The sequence below is a fragment of the Echinops telfairi genome, unplaced genomic scaffold, assembly GCF_000313985.2.
Source record: "Echinops telfairi isolate 266 unplaced genomic scaffold, ASM31398v2 ScPeMD7_7469;HRSCAF=8507_0, whole genome shotgun sequence".
In the NCBI taxonomy this organism is placed as follows: domain Eukaryota; kingdom Metazoa; phylum Chordata; class Mammalia; order Afrosoricida; family Tenrecidae; genus Echinops; species Echinops telfairi.
The window spans coordinates 72,312,514-72,330,090 of NW_022111372.1; the positions used below are offsets into that span (position 1 = coordinate 72,312,514).

A 17,577-nucleotide genomic window follows, 5' to 3' on the forward strand; every position below is an offset into this window, starting at 1 on the left:
CAAAAGCTTTCAGTGTCCAGGAATTTTGTTTTTATGGGGTGAGATGCCTTGGCTTTATGTCCTAAGAATGGGTCTCTCTACCCTTTTCTCTAACTGAGGTGGAGTGTATCTATAGATTTCTGGTTTCCTGGAAAATACTTCTTTTTTGGCTGACTTATTCCTCAAAGTGTGTAAGCTTGGCCATTCTGATACCCACACTGATTTTTGTGTTGAGTCAGCTTTGCACTCAGGTTGGAGAAACAAGTGTGATATCCCCCCTGGTGTGTTGCTCAGTGTCTTGAAACATAAGGTTCATTTAAACTTAAGTTGTTTTGTAGCTTGCTTTGGCCTTGAGATGGGCCATACATCTCTTTTGACCAAGCTTGGGGCAGAATCAAGGTGTATCTGGATGTAGAACAATCTATGCCTAATAAACATGCCCAATCAATGTGTCTCCTGCCTTATGAGGACCGTCAAAGTCGACTCTGCTGTACCTTTCAGGGGACTCAAGTTTGGGACAGACCGTGGTGGCACTTAGGGACCTGAACAATATTGTGTAAGACTTTCAGAGGTTAGATTTTCTTAGATCTGGGAAAGAAGTGGTCTGAAAGCCTTGAGTTGTAAGAAGGTAGTTCTTGTTCAAGTTGTGCAAAGCAACTTTGTGAAACTGCCTACAAAGCTTTGTTTTGTGTAGACAAATAGTAATGAGTCTACTTAATGAAGCACTTAATAGAGCACTGAGATGAAGAGGCCTGAGTTAGATTTCTGCACAGGCTGTCATCCAACTCAGTTTCCTCAACTGCAGAGTGGAGGGAGCACAACGAGTCTGCTTACTTCACAAGATCTCACAGAAAAACAACAGTGTGCATGCATACACACCTAAGTTATTGCTAAATGACAATAGACAAATGTTCACCTTTGATGAAGGTCGGTCCTTGAGATAAAGATGAATCAGTCCAGGTTTTCTCAACCTTGGCACGAGGGACATTTTGGAATGGGTGATCGCTCATTGTACAGCTCTCTGTGGACGGAGCAGTATCCTGTGCATTTCCGGATCCTTGCCAGCATCCTTAGCTAGTATCCTCGAGGGCCAGTAGAATATCACGGCCATCCCCTAATCATGACAGCCCCAAATACGTCTGGACATGGTCCAAGGTATCCTAGGGGGTTGAGAACCACTGGGTCAGTCCTTTACCGGGGGCCCTTGAAATAATCTTCAGAGAGGGTGATACCAGCCTAGAAAGAGGACCCTTTGGGCATGTGGCCTCATCGACGCAGGGTTAATACAGCTCTTCAGTCACATATTTTCTGAATCCTAATACTGTTCTTGCCTGTGATTTGGGAACTGGGTAAATTAGATCAAATGAAACTCACTGCCATCAAGTAGATCTTGCCTCAGATAGACCCCTCCCAGCTACCTTGACCACCAGAGTGAGAGCTGTGGGTGCAGAAAACCTGGTCAAATGCCTTATGGGATCGCACATACCATCTCTGTGTTTCCTTTCCCCACTCATCCTCACTTGAGAGGAGATAGAGCATCTATGGCAAAACGAATGCTGGCTCATTTTATTTGTATCTGTGTACATTTACACATATCATTTTTATACAATTAACACATGGTCTTATGCATATAGGCACCTGATTATGTATGCAGTCAGACAATGGCCCAATTGTTTAAGAGAGCTAGTGAAACCTTACAACCTGCTTACCTGTTTTTCTCTCACCACACCCCTCCAGTTTTATTTCTTTAATGAGTATTGACCACCATGTTTCTATTAGTTCATGATGTGGACCATTCCCTACAGTTTGAATCCATCTTTTCCCTCCAACCCCATGGCTATAAATTTATATGGAATTCGTTACTCATCCTCAGCAGCCCTGTACAAGGGATGCTCTTTCTATGTCCTTCTGCAAAGATGGTGTCCCCTGCTTCCTTCAGAGATCCAGAACCCTTCTTCCCTTGCAGGTGTTCCTGACATTGCTTTTCTGCTCCTGACGTCTTAATCATGATTCATGGACCAAGAGCACTTGAGTTAGGGTTTCTTACACCTTGCACCCAGAGGCAGACATAGCTAGTCAAAAGGCTGCAGGTGACTCCAGGAGCTTCAAATCAATGAAGCCCACACTGAACTCATCATCATTCTCCCTATATTTGGCCGACACTCCAAGCCGACTTGTATTTCTCTGTGCTGTCTTGGTTTACTTCCAGTTGACTTCAATGCTGGGGAGATTACTTTTAATATTTGTGTATGTATTCAATGTGTTTAATATACATGCATGTAGTTGTGTATGTCCTTGCGTGTAACGTTCTGTACATCTGTGGATATTGATGGTGATGATGATAACACAAACATTTGTTGGAGACTTACTCTGTGAGAAGCATCATGGTGAGGACTTTAGATGAATTGTATTTATTCACACAATAGCCCGGTGCTAACATGGATTATCCCCATTTTACCAAAGGGGAAACTGAGGCTTAGAGCATGTAAGCAATTTACTTACAGCCTCACGAGGAAAGTGGTCCCAGGCTCTGCTGAGAACTCCTACTGAAGTTCTCCCATCCCAGGCCTGCACAGATTAGCTCTCTGGACAGCTATCCTGAGAGGGGTCACGGAGACATTGGTTGAAGGTGTCCTAGGAACCAGACTCATCATCTCCGTGACCTGTCTCCCAGGACACTAATTGGGATGCTGATTTCAAATATTTTTCTGTTCCTGCTGCCTCTGTGGGGCAGTGCGGGAGAATGCCTTCTCAGCAGGAAGAAACACGATTCTTTACATATCAATGTGGCTTTTACCAGTTACATAGAAAACCTGAGTCTCGGAGACATCTAATTAAAAACACTCTCTCTTGCCTATTAAGTGGGCTCTCTCCCACTGCCACTGATGCTGTGGCTCTCTCCTCCCATTTGGTATGCTGGCCAAGCCAGCCCAGCCTATCTTTACACGGCTGTGCCCGAGCGAGCGTGTCTCCGCTGAACAGCAACCAGGGCCCCGTGTAGGTGACCGAGGAGGACATCAGAAAGGTTGTTGATCTCTTGACATGTAAAGACATTCTGTCAAGCAAACTCAGCCTCACAGTGGCCGAGCTTCTGCTGTGTAAACAGAGACTGCTTAATTACACAGGTCATGTCAATTAGTGTGACCTTAGCGTTTTTAAGAAATTAATCACTTTCTGCAGAACTCGGCTGTGTTCATACTTTTAAGGCAGCATGGAATGAATCTTGTAGAAAACCCGCCGTGAGGAGCTTTTTTTTTTTAAATTTACAATGGATGTTTTCTTTTGAAATCCCTAGGCTGTGGTTAGAGTAACACACTAGCTTAAATACAACAGTGGATACAGCCTTCATTCAGCCCTGGTGGGTGTAGGGAAGGGGCGGGGTGGGCGAGGGGAGCGAAGAAGTGGGGATAGAAGCAGCTCATGACACAGGGAACATTTTACTGTGACTGAAAGGAGGCTGTTTCTTCGTCTTGACACTAAAAAGATGCTAATGGCAAAGGACCGTGTTAAAACCGTGTCACGGGCATGGTTTTTAACTGACAAGAGCCAGACAATTTGAGGTTACGATTGAAATCCTGATCAATAGCTTTCCTTGTTGAGACTGGCAGAACGCGGGTGGTGAGGAGAGGAACAAGAACAGGAGGCAAGCTGTCAGGCGCACAGGAGACACCGTCAAACCTGGAGTCTAGGAGACATAGCAGACAGCTTCCGCCTGACCGGAGCTCTTCAACATAGGCTTCTCACAGGCTTTTGGAGACCCAGGGTCCTCTGTGCGAGCAATGCCTGTGTCGACAGATCGATGTACCATAGGCCCTTTCCTTCATTCATGAATGCATGCATGCGCTCAGGAGTCATCTCTGAAGCCCCAAGATGATGATAATAGTAATAATAATAATAAAATCCCACGGTCACTGGGTTGATTCTTACTCATAGTGACCCTATAGGGCAGAGAACTGCCCTTTTGGATTTCCAAGACTTTTAATCTTAACAAGAGTAGACAACAGCCTCATCTTTCTCCTTTGGAGCAGCTTGTGGGTTTAAACCACTGACCTTATGGTTAGCAGCTCAGTGAGTAGCCCACTCCCACCATAGCTCCTTCACCAAAGTGGTATATGGTGACTATATAAGGACGAGCAAGAAGCAGAGGGGCTTTTCCCTAAGGAAGCTTATATTCTAGTTGGGGGTCTCAGCTGTTGCAATAAAAAGACTAATAATATATATATATATAATGGCTGACATATAAGAGAATGTTTTTTCTTGTTCATACAAGTGGGTGTCCCTGATTGGGTAGTGAAGTTGGATTTGGGGACTTGGGCTCTTTTTGGATTGTGCTTCTGCTAAACCCTAGAATCTGGTTGCTTCTATTGGGCTAGCTGAAGGGCACTGAACACCGAAGGAGGCAAACAGACTTCTTAAAACCTAATGTGGAAGTGATTATTGTCCAGTCTGCTCATCTTCCATTGCCTAGAGGATGATCATACACTGGGTCCAACCCTAGGGAAGTATGCAAATGGAGGCAGAGGAGAGTATGCATTTATGGTGAACAACTGGGCTGGAATCTTGAAGGCTGGCAGTTCGAAACCACCAGCCAGTCCTCGGGAGAAAGATAGGGCTTCCTATTCCCGTAAACAGTTATGGTCTCAGAAACTCACAGGAGCAGTTCTATCCTGTCTTGCAGGGTCATTATGAGTCAGATCCACTCAATGGCAGTGTGTTTTGAGAGGTGCAATGAAGTCACATTGCTGTCGAGAGAATTCTTCATGGATTACAGAGTAGGACTGCTCTGTGGGATTGTGTTGACTGTAGTCTTTTTGGGCATACCTTGCCAAGCCTTTCTTTGGCAAAGCCTCTGGCTGAGTTTGCACAACCAGACTTATTTTACTAATCAAGTTTTGGGTAGTACACGAACACAAGCTAGTTGCACGACAGTAAAGAGCTGTAAAATGGAATGAATACCTGCTGCTAACATGGCAGTTATTGCTCTAAAGACAATCAAGAAGATTGTTAGCAGAAATAATAACAGCATGGAGCAGGAGACACGAACCTATATTCAGGAAGGTGATCAGGCTCAGAGCTAAACATTCAGAATAAAGTGAAAACAGTATGTGCAGAACTGTTTCTTTCACGCTTATCTGAGGGGATAGACAGTCATCTTTCATATCCTACTCATTTGGAGTGGGAGAGAGGATCTGAGAAAAACTATCAGGCTCCCCCTCCACTACCATTAAATCTATTGTAGTTCATAGTGACCTTATAAGGCAGAGTAGAACTATTTAGCGTAAGTAGAACTATAATTATAACTATAAATAGAACCATAAGAGTTTCTGAGGGTGGAAATCTTATTGAAACATGTAGCCTCATCTTTCGCCCATGAGTCATCTGGTGAGTTTGAACCACTGACTTTGCAGATAGTAGCGCATAATCTAGCACTTAACCCACTTAGACACCAAGACTTCTTTTAACCACCAGATTCTCAAAACAAACAAACCAACAAACAAAACAACTTGAAAACAAAAACAAAACCTAACTGAAAACTCACTGCCATAGACAGCACCTCCCCCTGTGGAGTTAAGATCGTAAATCTTTTTGGGAGCAGAAAACCTCATCCTTCTTCAGGGGAGCTGCTGGTGGTTTCGAACTGCTGACCTTAGGTTAGCAGCCCAAAGCATAACCCACTATGCCACCAAGGCTCTGAATTCCCACCAAAATATGTGGGAATATTTGGCACGTGTTTGTTTTAATGATGATAGAGGAAGGGACATCGGAGAACCCACCTGCCTTTTAGAGTGAAGGCTATACATCTTGTAGAAGCCAAGTTATTTATTGAAAATTCCACAGCGAATCTCAATCAATATGGAACAGGATGTGATTAGAAGATTCTTAAAACACGTGCCCAGTCCCTGCACTTTCAGTCTGCTTTTAAAGGCACTTAAATAAAGAAGGAAATATTCTCATCCCTTTTATCTTTCTCCCACCATCCCCCAGCCCCGTCTTGGATGTACTTATGTTGTTTTGACAAACAGCACATCTCGCAATTAAATTCTTTACTAACAGAATGCTGGGGGCCCGGGCTGCGATCACTCTCTACATACAGAATAATTTCAAGATGTGCCTGCTGATTAATTATACTGAAAGCAGCTCTAATGATAGTTTCAAAACACAGGATTAATTCATGTAACATGGTAAATACAAATAACATGGTAGATTCTCAACCTGATATATTAATCCATTATGGCTTATTGGGCAAATATGTCTCTTGGCCTGAGCCTTAGGAGAAAATATGCATCACTGACAAGGGGTCCTCTTGAAGGGAATTTGATGGGAGAGGCCCTGCACTTAAAGCAGGTCAATTTCTGTGTAGGATGGTTGTCTGGGAAGAAGCAGTAAAACGCTGTGAAGGACAGTGGGAAAGGTGTTAGGTGAGGTTAGCGATTGCCCAAGGCGATTGGTTCTGAGGAGGTCTGTAGCTACTGGGCTGCGTTCATTAAAGCATCCCTTGTGTTCTGCCCCGTTGCGGCCACACTGCAGAGTGCTCTTGCTGTTAGCATTGTACTCAGCGCTTGGCATGAGCGATTGTACTTTTTCTACTCTTTCCCGCCTTCACGTGCTGCTGACCAAGCCCATTGGACTTCCTTCTCTTTCTTTCTGAGGGGGCTTTGAAAAGTTCCTGGGAAAATTCTGTTATCTTTTTCATTCCATTTTCCCACTAACTTTTTGAAGCCTCTTCTCATATGTCTCTTTCCTGATTACACTTAAGCTCTTTCCTGCCTCGCACTTTTTCCACTTGGTAGTCTGTCTGCTTGGGAAACTCTCCTCTTGAATCAATGAATGTGTGGATATTTATGACACAGATTTCTGCTAAAGTGTCGCCTCCTCAGACAATCATTCATTAACTTCTCAAGTCCCTACCCAAGCATCACCGCGCCGCCCCCCCCACCCCCATTTTATTTTCTTCTTTGAATTTAAGACCGTCTGAAATGATATTTTGTTGTTTACGTCTTTGTTTTCTGGGCCTTTCTTCCTCATCCGCCGTAAGAACTAAGCTCTTTGTGGGGGTGGGGTGGGGGGGTAGTTTCTTTATCTTGCTCATGATTGTTTTCCCAGTGCATTGAATGATGTTTGGCCAAGGAGGTTCACAACTCACATCTGTGGTTTAGTGACTTGTCTAAGGTGACAAACCTGAAAGTGACAGAGCTGGGTGTTCAGACCGAGGACTGTGTGGACCTGGAATCGAAGCTCTTGACCAAGATGCCAAGATGTTGCTTGCTCCCACCTCCATGTCTATGTCCACCTACCTCCATGGTACGGAGCATACATGGTGACTGCTGAGCATGGCCATGAGAACACATAAGCAGAGGGCACCAGTTGAATGCCAAGGTCACCACCGTGAGCTGTACAGGTATTCCCATCAGCTGAGGAAGGAAGCAGGTTTAGATTACTGATGGGCTTTTGTGTCCAGACTGTATCACAGTGCAGGAGATGGAAGCTGAGCTTACTCTTCAATGGTCCAAATTCGTTGGAATCAACTTGACGGCACACAGCAACCACACTGACAGCTGAGGACTCAGGAATATCTGCGTTTGTATTATTGTAAAAACGAAAGCTTAGAAGACAGCTTTTACCTTTAGCCTTAAAATGCAAGTCAAATTCATTCTTTTTTCACCTGGTGGTTCTATTGTGTTACATCACTTAGGCCCATTTGTCTCCATCATTTTTCTTAACCCCAAATGTTACTTATTTAATATACTCATCATAAGGGCGCAAATGGAGACTTAATTAAAAAAACAAACAAAACAGAAATGACACCACAGCTTAAGATAAGAGTTCTACACAGAAATCAATGGGGCGGGGGGCATGGGGGTGGGGACAGAGACAACACAAGGACAGGGAGGGTCAGGGCTCTTGGCTGGAGACTTGCTTTGAGCAGGTTTCTTGCAGGTTTTTCTTAAATGGCTGTGGGATTTTTCCAGAGTTCGACAGCGTGTGTGTTCAAAAGGCTGCTGATGTTGGGCTCTCCAGCAGGCTCTGGATGGAGAGGAGGATCGTCCTGATGTCATACAGGGCAGACCACTTGTCCTTCAGGATGTTCAGGCAGATGTTACCCTGAGTGTCCGCGTTGGGGTGTTAGCAGGGGGTGAGGAACTGTGGGCACATTGTCAGGGTAACCACTGGGGAACTCCAGGGAGAGCTTATCCCTCAGGTCTTCATAGACTGTACCAGCTGCTCCATGGATGGTCCCTACCCACTTGGAAAGGTTGTCTGATTCCGGGAAGGCAGAGGTTCCTTTGTTGCCAGACATCTTGAGGGTCATCAGCTCCTGTTGTAGCTCTTGCCCACGGAACCCCGGGCTGCGCTCCCGCTCGGCTCAGCCCCTTCTCAGGTGGCTACGCCACTTGGCTGTGACTGAGTCGTGATGTGGGGAGTCCTTTGGCTCAGTGCTGGCAGACAGGAGCTCAGAAGACTGGCCGGCGACTGCAGGGTCGTCTCCACCATTTTTAATAAGTTATTTGGATCTTTAAACCACATACCCCAAACTAGACCAAACCCATTGTCATCAGGTTGATTCCAACTCATAGCCACCCTATATAAGGTTTCTGAGGCTGTGTTTCCAAGAGCAGCTAGCAGCTAGCTTTATGGAGAGGACGGCAGATTTGAACTACCAACCTTGAGGTTACCTGGCCAACACTTAAACTGATGGCCTTGGTATAAACTAACAATCAGGTTTTAGATAATATCTCATTTCACATCATTAAAGCCTAATCAAAAAGACCATGCTAATGAGGAATTGACGAAGTTAATGCAGATCACTTTTATGCAATTAATACATAAAATTCTAGTCACTCAGTCACAGAAGACACCATAGGTTTGCACTCAACTAGGACCGTTTATTGAGAAGATGGAAGCTGTGGTTAGACAGCCTGGGTGCGGAATTTGGACACTTTTCTTCAGCCTTGCCTCTACTGCTTACTTGTCCTATGACCTAGAGGAAGTTTGTACATCTCTTGGACCGCTGTTCTCAGCTGTAGAAGGATGTGCTGGAAAATGTGCAGTGTCATAACCACTAAAGACTGCTTTCATTATTTCTCCTATGAACTTCATATGAGGAAATATTTTTCAACCTAATTGCATCTATTGAGTAAAAATTGTATTCTCCATTGTAAAATAATTCAAAGCCACATCAAACAGCCAGTCAGAGTTTCTCATGTGGACGAGGATAACCAGTGTTTCCACATAGGGTTGATATGGTCCCTGGCAAATGGAAGTTACTCAACATTTTAGTAGGCAGGCTTATTCGGGATGAATTTATGACTGTCTCTGCAATGTCCCCCATTACTGCATGTGAACACCCCTCACTGGAAGCCACTAGATTGGCTCATCTCTTGGGTCTCTTGTGATTCTAACTTTCCACGAGTCTGTAGAAAAGTTTTCCTCTAGACAAGTAGGGCAGAGTAGAGGTGGTGTGGAGTTCAGGCTAGTCTGATCAATGCCTTTTACTACTTAAGTGGAATCTGTTTAACTGGAAGTAATTGTTGATTTGTGTACATTTATTAAAAAAAGATAGAGAAATATCACTCACCCTTTACCTAGTTTCCCCTACTGGCAAAATTTGTCAAAACTATGGTACACTATTTCATCTAGGATATAGACATTGATCCAATTTACCTATCTTATTCAATTTCCCAAGCTTTATTTGTAATCATGTGTGTGTGTATGTGTGTGTCCCATAGTACTGTTGGGAAAAGTGTTGGATGACTAACCACAAAGTCAGCCCTTCAGAACAACCAGCCTCAGGGTGGGTGGACATTGAGGCTGCCTGCTCCCTTAGTGATTTATAGCCACGAAAGTCCTATACAAGATTGCTTTGAGTTGGAATCAGCTTTATGGCATTGGTTGGTTGGCTTGGTTAGGTAATAATATGTATTGTTACCACAGTCAGGACTCTAAACTGTTAGATCACCACAAAGATTCCTCATGCTGACACATTTAGCTCTGCGCCCTCTTGCTTCTATCCCTTGCTCTGTCCTTAACCCCTGGAGACCACTCATCTACTCTACTTTCCTAAAATTTTGTTATTTCAAAGATACTAAATGAATGGAATCATCCCGTACATATTATTTTGGGGTTACCCTTTTTCAATCAGCACCATCTCTGGAGATCCCTCTAGTTTGCTACCTATACTTAAACATACTCAGCATACTTGATACTTAACCATAGCACCCACACCTTTGGGTTAACCCAATCTCATGGTGACCCAATGGGCCCATCAGAGCAGACCTGGGCTCCACAGGGTTTCCAGTGGCTGATGTTTGAGAAGTAGGTTACCAGGCTTTTCTTTGGAAGCACTGGTGCGTAGATTTGAACCTGCAACTTTGAGCCTCGAACCTATTGAGCAATGTTAATAGTTTCTATTACCTAGGGAGTCCTAGATTCACTAGTAAGTTCCTTTTAATTGCTAAGCTATATTCCAGTCTATGCTGCTCCAAGGCTTTTTATCTCATGTGCTTCCAGCTGGTGCTTTAATACCTTATAACCAGGGTCCCCAAATAAATGCACAACTAGAGCAAGCTGAAACAGAGGTGAGGCGGACGGACCTGCAACAGACTCCCCGCAACACCAGTTGCCTTACACTGAGCTTGCTTTAGCACTGTTAGCACTGACAATCAAAATCTGTTGTCCCCCTACTCGCCAACGTAGTCACTTAAAGTTAAGTTGCTGGAATGTTTTTGTTTTTTTTTGCGGGGGGCAGCGTTGAGATAACTTGCTGCCCCAGCATTCTAAATCTGAACATTAAATATAATCCTAGGATCCATTCTTTGCCTCGACTCCATATTTGTTGTAAGAATGCTTCAAGATAAAGTTTTCAACCCTTTGGGTTGTTTTTTTTGGTCACAGCCCCTTCTTCACATGAGCTGCTACTTTTGTTAATGTCATCTTCCACTCAGGCTTGAAGTTAGCTGCTTGTGTCTTTTAAAAAATCTGCTCACGAGACAGAGGTTCTGCTTCATGAATCTTGGATAATGTCATTGGGACACACAAGGTCTCCTGCCTAGCGTGAAGGGAGGAGGGACTGCCTGAGGAGTGACAGCGGGAAGGACTCGCCAAGAGCAAACTCTCTGAGAGCGCCCCACGAAGCCCAACTGTGGGGAAAAGTAGACTGAATTGATAACATGGCCAACTTCCAGATGGTTTCCAATGCACTGAGCGTTCACCTAGTTTCAAGCCTAGACTATGGCAGACTAACATACAGATACGTTCTAGAAAACGATGGCAATTCACAGAGACCTAAACTGTATAAACAGTTCATTGTTGGGTTAAAACAGCAGTGAGCCAATAAGAAGCACTTCCTTTATCCTCTTATTTGTAATAACCGTTCATGCTAGGTCAATCATCTTGGAACATTTGTTTAGCATCACCAATAAGACAACCATGCCTTTGCCATCTCTATTAGCATTATATTGAGTGCCTGGTATGTACCAACAATGACGCTAGCCAATTTCAACCATGTAGGTCTCACAATGATCTCCTGAGTTATTAAGTACTATGATTATTTCCATTTGGGAGTCAGGGCCACTGGGGCTTAGAGAGGTTAAGTTATCAGTTTGACCACTGGCTATTGAATTGACTCAGGGCAAACCCATGTGTGTCAGTGTAGAACGATGTTTCCTAGGGCTTTTGATGGCTGATTTTCCAGAAGTAGATTACTGGCTTTTCTTTCAAAGCACCTCTAGGTGTACTTAAACTTTCAACTTCCCAGTTAGGAAAAACCACGAGAATTAGCTGTTGGCACCACTCAGGGACACCAGAGAGGTTAAGCACATCAACTAGTGTCACATTTTTTCACATTCTCATTTGGGGTTGTGGTGATCACAAAAATGCATAAATCCAAGAAGCCTGATTCAGAACCATGGAGGTGCGACAAGGAATCTCTCCAATCCATAGGTAGCTACGGATTTCTCTTGTGCCTGTCTCATCCCTTCACTCAAATAAAGACAAGAGTGGGGGACCCAGCCAGAAGGTCTCATGGAATGTATTCTGGGGTCAGCCAGGCAGAAAGTCTTATCACTATGCCCCAAATGAAAACCCCCCAATAGAAATGGGATCCTAGGAAATGTAGTGATAAAAATGCACATGCACACAGTCCTAAACATCACCACCTAGCTAATATTTAGTTCAGGATAGCCTCATCAAATCGGCATGATTTATTCCAAAACCATTCTAGAGCACTCTGTACTGGTGAGAGTGTTCTACGTGAGCTCCGTTACTTGTGGCAACTGAATATCTAGAATGTGGGGACTGAGATGAAGGCACAGAATTTAAAAAATATTTCATTTCAATTCATTAAAATGCAACTTTAAATAGTCACACGTGTGGCTCCTGTTCCAGAGTGCCAAGCTCCGAGGACAGCAGCCATCATAAGGTTATGAGCATCCTGTTACTTGTCCCCCTCTTCTCTGGGTAGGAGAGTGAAGAGGCAGACAAGAGCAGTTGGGGTGCTTGAGTCAGAATAGAAAACCATGCTCTATGTTTATCTGTCCCAAATTCAAACTGTGTTTTGTTGACAAAATTTGGGAAAGGTGAGTTGCTGGCAGGCGAGGCTGTCTCTTGGCATGCATGAATGTGTCAGCACCTCATTAATCTTGTATTAGACTGGACAGACCCTTCTCCCTCCCACTATGGGCTGATTTTTTAAAGGACACTTCAGTATTCCCTTTGTATCTTAGAGTTAGATTCCCCCACCCTGCCCCCCGCTTTTTAATTTATAAGCCGCTCTGTGACTTGATTTCAACATGCATTTTATTTAGATATAGCCTGGTTAATTCCAGTTTGGAATGGGATGAATGATTTAGGGGTAAGGAGATACATTATGTTATGAGTGTCTGCGGAACACACCAGCTGACATCCAGTTGACTCTGACTCCTGGCAGCCGCAGTGTGTTTCAAGGCAGAACTGTGCTCCATAGGGCTTTGGGGCGGTGGGGGTGGGGGGCGGGTGGGGGTGGAGGTGAACTGCCAGGCCTGTACCTTTCAACCTTTTGATTAGCATCCAAACATGTCAAATGCATAACTCGAGGTCTCTTTGGGGACTATACTAGGATAAGTCACAAAGTACTGTTACAAAATCATAGCAACCTTTATTCAACAAAAAATATGAAAAGATGAAGCTATTCTTTCTTGCCATAGCCTCCATCTAGGTCTAAGCACTTGTGAAGGTGGTATTTCCGTTTCTCTAACTTTTCCCAGTGGAGCCCTGGTGACACTGCCCAGTAGGCTCTGGGCTGCTCATCAAAAGGCTGCTGGTCCCTGGGTGAAAGAGGAGGCTCTCTACTCCTGTAAAGACAGACAGCCTCAGAAACCTGGAGAGAGTCACAGTGGGTTGGAATTGGCCCCAGGGCAGTGGGTAGAGGTAGTCAACATTTTCTGAAATATTCTGCATTTTTTTCCATTTGCAACATGTCTACATGGCAAATTGGGCATCCTCAAAGACCTCAAATGGGGTTTTTCTTCTAAATGTTCCTTTTTGGGGAATGAAATGAAGTCTGAAGGGACAAGATCAGGATGGAGTAAGGTATCCCAATGAAATTTTCTTTTCCTAGGACAACTTGCTATCCCTGAAAAGTAAGCGGGTAACAGTGTCAGGATGGGGGTGGGGTGGGGTGGGGAATCCTTGGCACAACTTTCCTGGCCTTTTCTTATAATGTAGTTTTCCATTTTTTAAAAAGTGATTCATAACAAAGTTTAATTGTTGTCCTGAGTCGTTTGTGTGGGGGAAATGATCCCGATGGCCCTTTGGAATATAAAAAAACCATCGTCATAACCTTCTGAGCTGTCTCTCAACCTTCTCCATGAACCAGTCTTTCAGTGGGGCAACATTTCTCTAGATTTGTTGCAAGGTCTCCATGAGTTGGGAAGATGTCTACTTGAATTTTGTTAAAAATTTGATATTAGCTCTGATCTCAAAATCGTTTTTATCCCCTGCACAGAAAATATCCCATTTTTTTAAGTCCCCCTAACAAGATAAAGACAGTGTATTCTGAGCAGACCCGTCTGCTGCCATCCACTGATCACAAAGACACGTTGAAACATGTTTTCTGTAGGGAGAAAAGCCGCACATGTGGGACCTGGAACCCTACTAACAAGGCTCTTCGATGCATCTTCCTGTTAGGGTTTTAGTTTCTAGAAATTGTGGGAATACTATTGCCTAGTATTATGAATTCTCAGGTTATGATCCATCTTTCAATTAAATGACTTATCACACACGTGACTCTGGGATTCTTCTCTTGTCAAAAAAGAAAACAAATGCATGGAGTATAGTTGTTTCCTTTAACCATTTTTGACATTTTTGTTCAATGCAGAAATTAGATGAGAATGTCTTTTACAGATACCATTTTAAGCTTTAAGAGCCTGTAACACTGTGTCTTACAGGTGCATGGTGAATTGACATTGCTTAAAAAAAAATCTTTTTTTTTGAAAGACAGGCGTCTAGAATAACCACTTTCTGTATTTCCTGACACTGGAAACAGATACCGCTTGGGATTCCTTTTATAGTTTCTTCAACTAACGTCTCCAGTGACCACTCAGTTGTGGTCTCGTAGTAAATCAAAATTTCTTTGAAAGATCCAGTGCTGTTATATAATTATAAATGTTCTAGAAAGCCATCTCCCTAACTTAAAAGTAAAGTTCATTTCTGTTTCCTTCCATAACAGGGATTCTGCCGTTGCACATACTAGTTTGTGAAAAATAAAGAATAGGCAATTTTCTTTTCCCCCTCCCTTCTCCCCTCCTCCATCTCCTCCTCCCGATTCTTTTAAATTAACCTACAATTGATGAGGCATACAAATCAGCTTCAGGCTGTGTGAGACCTGGTTGGTCAAACGTGAATGGAGAGAGAAACCACTTAGCAAAGTGCCATTTCGAACTTTCCCCTCCTCGGGGGAATGCCTTGTTCTAACTGGGATTTTGGGCTTCAAAGTGGCTAAAGAGATTACTCTGGGTCCCCAAATGGACTCTCTTGCCATCATTTACTTTGCATTTTAATAATTAGAGTTTAAAAGGAAAATAGCTTCACGAACAATATTGTGAGCATTGAAGACAATGAATGGGTCGCCATCTTTAAGGCATGAGAAGTGGAATTCACCATAGTTTTTCAGGATGCATTTGGGTCAAAGAGGGGGAGGTAAGACCACTTTCAAGTGTGGCTACTGTGGGTTGGGTTGGGGGGTAGTCTCTGAAGAAGAAGCGTGTGTTGCCCAACAGGCCTGATAATATGCAGTCAGAGGCCAAATCCCAGAACTTTCTCTTTGGCCCCATTTTGATGATGAAAAGGCAGCATTGCACAAGCCTCGAAGAGCCGGGCCCCCTTTGGCCAACTTGGAGAACAGGCTTCCTTAGAGGCTAAGGCCTCAGCGTGTGCCAACCCTTGTAAAGCATTTCACCTCTTCAGAGGCTAATGCCTCTCAAAACCAAGAACAATTAAAGCGAGAATCTTTCCAAGCGACGAGGGAATTGAGCAAAATAAATCAGAACTCCTCAGCCTTGGCTCTGGAGGTTCGCCTCATTATGAGAGCACATCTATTAGCCCTGGTGCCATTGTCTTTCATTTCTCAAGTGAGGTGATTCTAATTAAATTAATCTGCATGTCAATCTATCAGTGATCAATCAAAGAGCCCGAGGTCCCCCCTATACTGCAGGGTGCTTGTGGCTGACAGGGGCTGATAATGGAGGAAGAAATAAACTGTCGAGCAAAGTTAATTAGTCAACATAATAGGTGGATTAAACAGGAGCTGGCTGATTGCTGTTTCCTGTGTCAAAGCATGCGGTAGGAGCTGAAGCTGCAATTACAGACAATTATTATATTTGGTTGTAAGAGGTCGCATGAATAAACATATCTCTGTGGGTTTCAGTTTTAATCCCCTTCCCCATTTCATATAAGGAGAAGTGTAGGTCATTTCTTCTCATTGTTTTAGTCAAAGTTCTCTGAGCCAACACCTTTGCCTGCATCGCTTCTGGTAAGCCAGGCTTGGAGTCGGCATCGGAGATGGCCGGCTGTGTGGAAGGTTGCCTGGGCCAGTGTCACCATTTTTGGGGTTAGCTTTGAAATGTAGATCGAAGCCACTTAAAGCAGGGAGTTTTCTTCTTTTGGAGGGTGGTGGTGGTCTTCATGGTAGCGGGGTGGGGGGGTGGGGGGTTGCGGGGTGTGTGTGTGTTTGATTAGTCAAAGCTGAAGTGGCAGTCAAAAAGGACCAGACACCTGAGAAAGGCACCCGAGAGAAAAGCCGCGTGCCAGCGTGCCAGCTCTCGTGGCAGGCCACCTCACATTTGCTTTCTTTATTCTCTTAACCCTGACACAGTGTGGGGAAGGGGCAAGGGAAGGGAAAGGAGGGGGGATATTTTAAAGATTCAAAAGATTTTGATTTGCATGATCAACTGTGATATCTACTTCAGTGTCTAAACTGAAGGGTAATTTAGGTGAAACACAACCACCCTTGTGTAAAAAAATATATATATGCTAATAAAGATCCTCTTGTTAAAATTATGGTTAACAGTGTACCTTCTGCTGTATAACTATAAACTGTGCAATTTTACTTAAAACGGCATCAAAAGCGTTCCGTGCCAAAGACTCACTCATCAATAGCTTCTCTTGTTAGACTTGTACAGCATAAGCACCAGTTATTATGTGAAATAGCTATGCAATTTTCTTCAGCTCCCAGCTGTTATTTATTTAACTTGAGTTTATTACCCTCCATGCTTTTATATTAAAATGTTCATTCATTTTTCTCTTACGTCTCCAGGTCGTGGTGTCTACAACAGTCAACGTGGATGGCCATGTCCTGGCAGTCTCCGATAACATGTTTGTGCATAACAACTCCAAGCATGGGCGGAGGGCTCGGAGGCTTGACCCCTCGGAAGGTACGCCCTCTTATCTGGAACATGGTAGGCGAATCATTTTCATTGGTTGGCATTGCTACTTTAATTGTGAATGTATTTGGTTTCTTTCTTCTAACTCCACCCCCATTTTCTATTCTGTTTCAAATCCCAAATATATTTTTTGAATAATGTTGCTTTTCTCTTGTGTTTACTCTTTGAAATATGATGGTTAGTGTTTAGAGACTGGGACATCTCTTTGAGCCCTCTGCTCTCATACTGCATGACTGCTTACCCAGCGACCGACAGACATCTTTTTTACAGGTTTAGAGAATGAGACTGGGGGCCACTATGTCAAAGCTCTCGACCAAAAAGTAAAGTTGAGTAATCAGAAGTGTGATCCATGCTAGGAATTTACAATAACCATTAGCGTTTCATGATGAACTCTATCTTCTTTGTAACCCCGTTGTTGTATCTCTAAAACCGTCTAATTTTACTTGGAGAGGTGGTCCAAAGTCTAGATTGGAGGTGTTTTCCCAACATGCAACTAGGCCAAATGTCCCTCCTGTACCCTTTTTAGAGCCCTTTCCTCATCAACACATGATAGAACCTGTTTTCTGTGGCTAGGCCTTGGTAGGGAGAAAAAATATTAGTTTTGAGATTCCTAGCACATCAGTGGTGCCCTTGAGAGAACTGGGAGAAACCAGCTAAAATTTTGAATCAAGGAAAGTGAACA

The 17,577-nt window shown here is 43.7% G+C and overlaps 1 protein-coding gene and 1 pseudogene across 1 annotated transcript in view; one reads left to right on the forward strand and one right to left on the reverse strand.

Moving 5' to 3' along the window:
* EBF1 (EBF transcription factor 1) overlaps window positions 1-17,577 on the forward strand; it is a 479,517-nt gene that overhangs the window by 306,132 nt on the left and 155,808 nt on the right. Inside the window, exon 8 of the mRNA XM_030888673.2 lies at window positions 16,769-16,886. Coding sequence (XP_030744533.2) covers window positions 16,769-16,886 — 118 coding nt within the window. The remainder of the gene's footprint in view (window positions 1-16,768; window positions 16,887-17,577) is intronic.
* Window positions 7,873-9,035, reverse strand: LOC101649225 (annotated as a pseudogene).